The 2,510-nt window shown below is 47.1% G+C and overlaps 1 protein-coding gene across 1 annotated transcript in view; it reads left to right on the top strand.

The window, feature by feature from the left end:
• The window catches only part of MTARC1 (mitochondrial amidoxime reducing component 1), a 21,649-nt gene extending 19,479 nt beyond the window's left edge, over positions 1-2,170 (top strand). Inside the window, exon 7 of the mRNA XM_007464320.1 lies at positions 2,041-2,170. Within this exon, the coding sequence (XP_007464382.1) occupies positions 2,041-2,170 (130 nt within the window). The remainder of the gene's footprint in view (positions 1-2,040) is intronic.
• Positions 2,171-2,510: the final 340 nt, after the last annotated feature.

The following is a 2,510-nucleotide window of genomic DNA, read 5'->3' as shown; positions in this document are numbered from 1 at the left end:
TTTTGCGGTACGCGGGTCTCTCACTGTTGTGGCCTCTCCCGTTGCGGAGCAACAGGCTCCGGATGCGCAGGCCCAGCGGCCATGGCTCACGGGCCCAGCTGCTCCACGGCACGTGGGATCCTCCCAGACCGGGGCACGAACCCGTGTCCCCTGCATCGGCAGGCGGACTCTCAACCACTGCGCCACCAGGGAAGCCCCCCATCCATTTGTTGATTTCTCCATTTGTTCATCCAACCTTCTTTGGAGTGGCTACAACGTACCAGGTGCTGTACCAGGCTGTAGGCATATAGCAATGAGCGAAACCAACATGGTGCCTGCAGCTGGGGAGGAGCTGAGGGTCTGCAGAAAGAAGCTCTAGATCTGACCCTCTCCATTTTTTCTCATTAGCCCCTTCTGATTTGAAGAACAAAAGTAGGACTGATTCGTTGCAATAGTTTTTTTTTTTCTCAAAGCACAGTAGAATGAAAAAAAATGCTTTCCATCACAATGTTTTAAATATAAAAGTGATGTAAAATTGGAGTTAGCCTTTGTTATAAAGCAGAAACTGACACACCATTGTAAAGCAATTATACTCCAATAAAGATGTTTAAAAAAAAATGGAGTTAGCGTAAATGAGAAACAGAAGGAAAACATTCTCCTGGTGGAGGTGGGGTGAGGGAAAATCTTGCCATGTCATTCACACGCATCTCAGGAACACTCTTCCTGGGGGTTCTTGGGTTTTCTGGCCGACAAAGATGTGATACTATTTCTAACAGAGGATTTTACTCATCAACACACTCATCTGTTCAGCAAATGATTGTGGGTCACCAGTGACATACAGTGCCCACCACTGGGTGTGAGTCATACAAGGGAGGTAGTTAGTCACGTTCCCTGCTCTCTACGGACTCTCTGTCTTGTGCAGTAGAACAGGTAGACACATGCCCTGACACTGCAGGACACGGCATGTGAGTGGCAAGGGGCAAGCAGAGAAAATTGAGGATGGGGAAACCACTCCTGGCTGGGGGACCCTGGGCTTCCTTCCTAGGGGAGGTGGCATTTGATTTGGACCTTGAAGAAAAGGTAGAATTCTAATGCTTGGCTAATGGAGGGAGGGGATCCCACAGAGGAGCCCCCGAGCCAGGAAAATGCAAAGCAAGGTGAAAGGACATTGAGGAATCCAACAGAGCACTGAGGAAGTGCACAGAAAGGGCAGAGGGTGACAGGTTTTGGAAAAGCTGGCTGGGGCCAGGTCAAGAGCCTTGCATGCCAGGCTGAAGACTTGGAATGTTATTCCTTAGGCACTGGGGATCCATTGAAAGTTTCTGAGCCTGGGAGTGATAAGACCAGAGCAAAATTAAGAAAGTAACGTAGGGTAGTGTTAAGAGTGAATTGAAAATGGAAGAGGGGAGAATAAGGAAGATTGGTTGGTTAAGAAGTTATTATAGGGACTTCCCAGGTTTGATCCCTGGTCGGGGAACTAAGATCCCACATGCTGTGCGGTGTGGCGGAAAAAAAAAAAAAAAAAAAAAAAAAGAAGGTATTATAGTGATCTGAGGATGCCTGAAGGGAGATTATGACAGTGGGAGAAAAAGTGAGCAAATTCAAAAGATGTGGTACAGGAAGAACCTCAGGACGTGGCAGCTATGGACAAGTTGTGGAAAGTGAGGGAAAAGGTATAAAGGATGACTCAGAGCTCTGAGCTTGATGGACTGGTAGGATGATAGACATGGAGAGATGCCAAGGAAAAAGGGAGGCGATAAAGCATGTCTGAGCATCTCGAGTCCCTAATCTCTTAATGCTGAAAATGGGAACATTCCGAGGAGAAAAGAGGTGGGAATATGGCCATTGGTTATGCTTTGGTAGTTTGTGCATTGGGTGGGCAGTTTACTGTACAACCCCAGGAGGCACGGTTCTATAAGTCGGGGTGGGAACAGTGCTCGCTGGAGCTGGGCAACCCGCTGGCCTTTGTGGGTAGATCCTTCAGCTGAGAAGAAATCGCATGCTGTTTGAGCTCTTGTTTCTGGTTGGCTGTGACTTATTGTGTTCTGTCTCCTGTTGCAGTTATCGCCTGTGTGACCCTTCTGAACGAAAGTTATATGGAAAATCACCTCTCTTCGGACAGTATTTTGGTCTGGAAAACCCAGGGACCATCCAAGTGGGAGACCCTGTGTACCTGCTCGGCCAGGAATAGGAGTCATATGTCCTGGAATAGCAGATGTCTTTAAAAAAACGTCCTCAAACATGCCAACACTTGAAGCACAGTATTTTGGACCTGACACCTTGGCATTTTCTTTAGATCTGTGATCTCCAAGTGTTTCATCTTTTGGACTCTTCCTTGTGTCTCAGTGCTTCCAGCATCCCAGTGCACAAAGTGAAGAAAGAGAGTTTTGATAACTTAATAGGACTTCAGTAAGTCACTTCAATGACAAGGCAGGATTCTAAAAATCGCTTGCTTCACTATGATTGTGGAATAATTCTTTCTCCTCCTTCTCCATTCACCTACCCAGAGGGCTAACTTCCGTCATCTCATT

This window comes from Lipotes vexillifer, unplaced genomic scaffold (assembly GCF_000442215.2).
Source record: "Lipotes vexillifer unplaced genomic scaffold, Lipotes_vexillifer_v1.1 scaffold33, whole genome shotgun sequence".
Classification (NCBI taxonomy): Eukaryota; Metazoa; Chordata; class Mammalia; order Artiodactyla; family Lipotidae; genus Lipotes; species Lipotes vexillifer.
The sequence above is the reverse complement of the archived record's forward strand: the minus strand, read 5'-3'. Positions and strand labels throughout refer to the sequence as shown.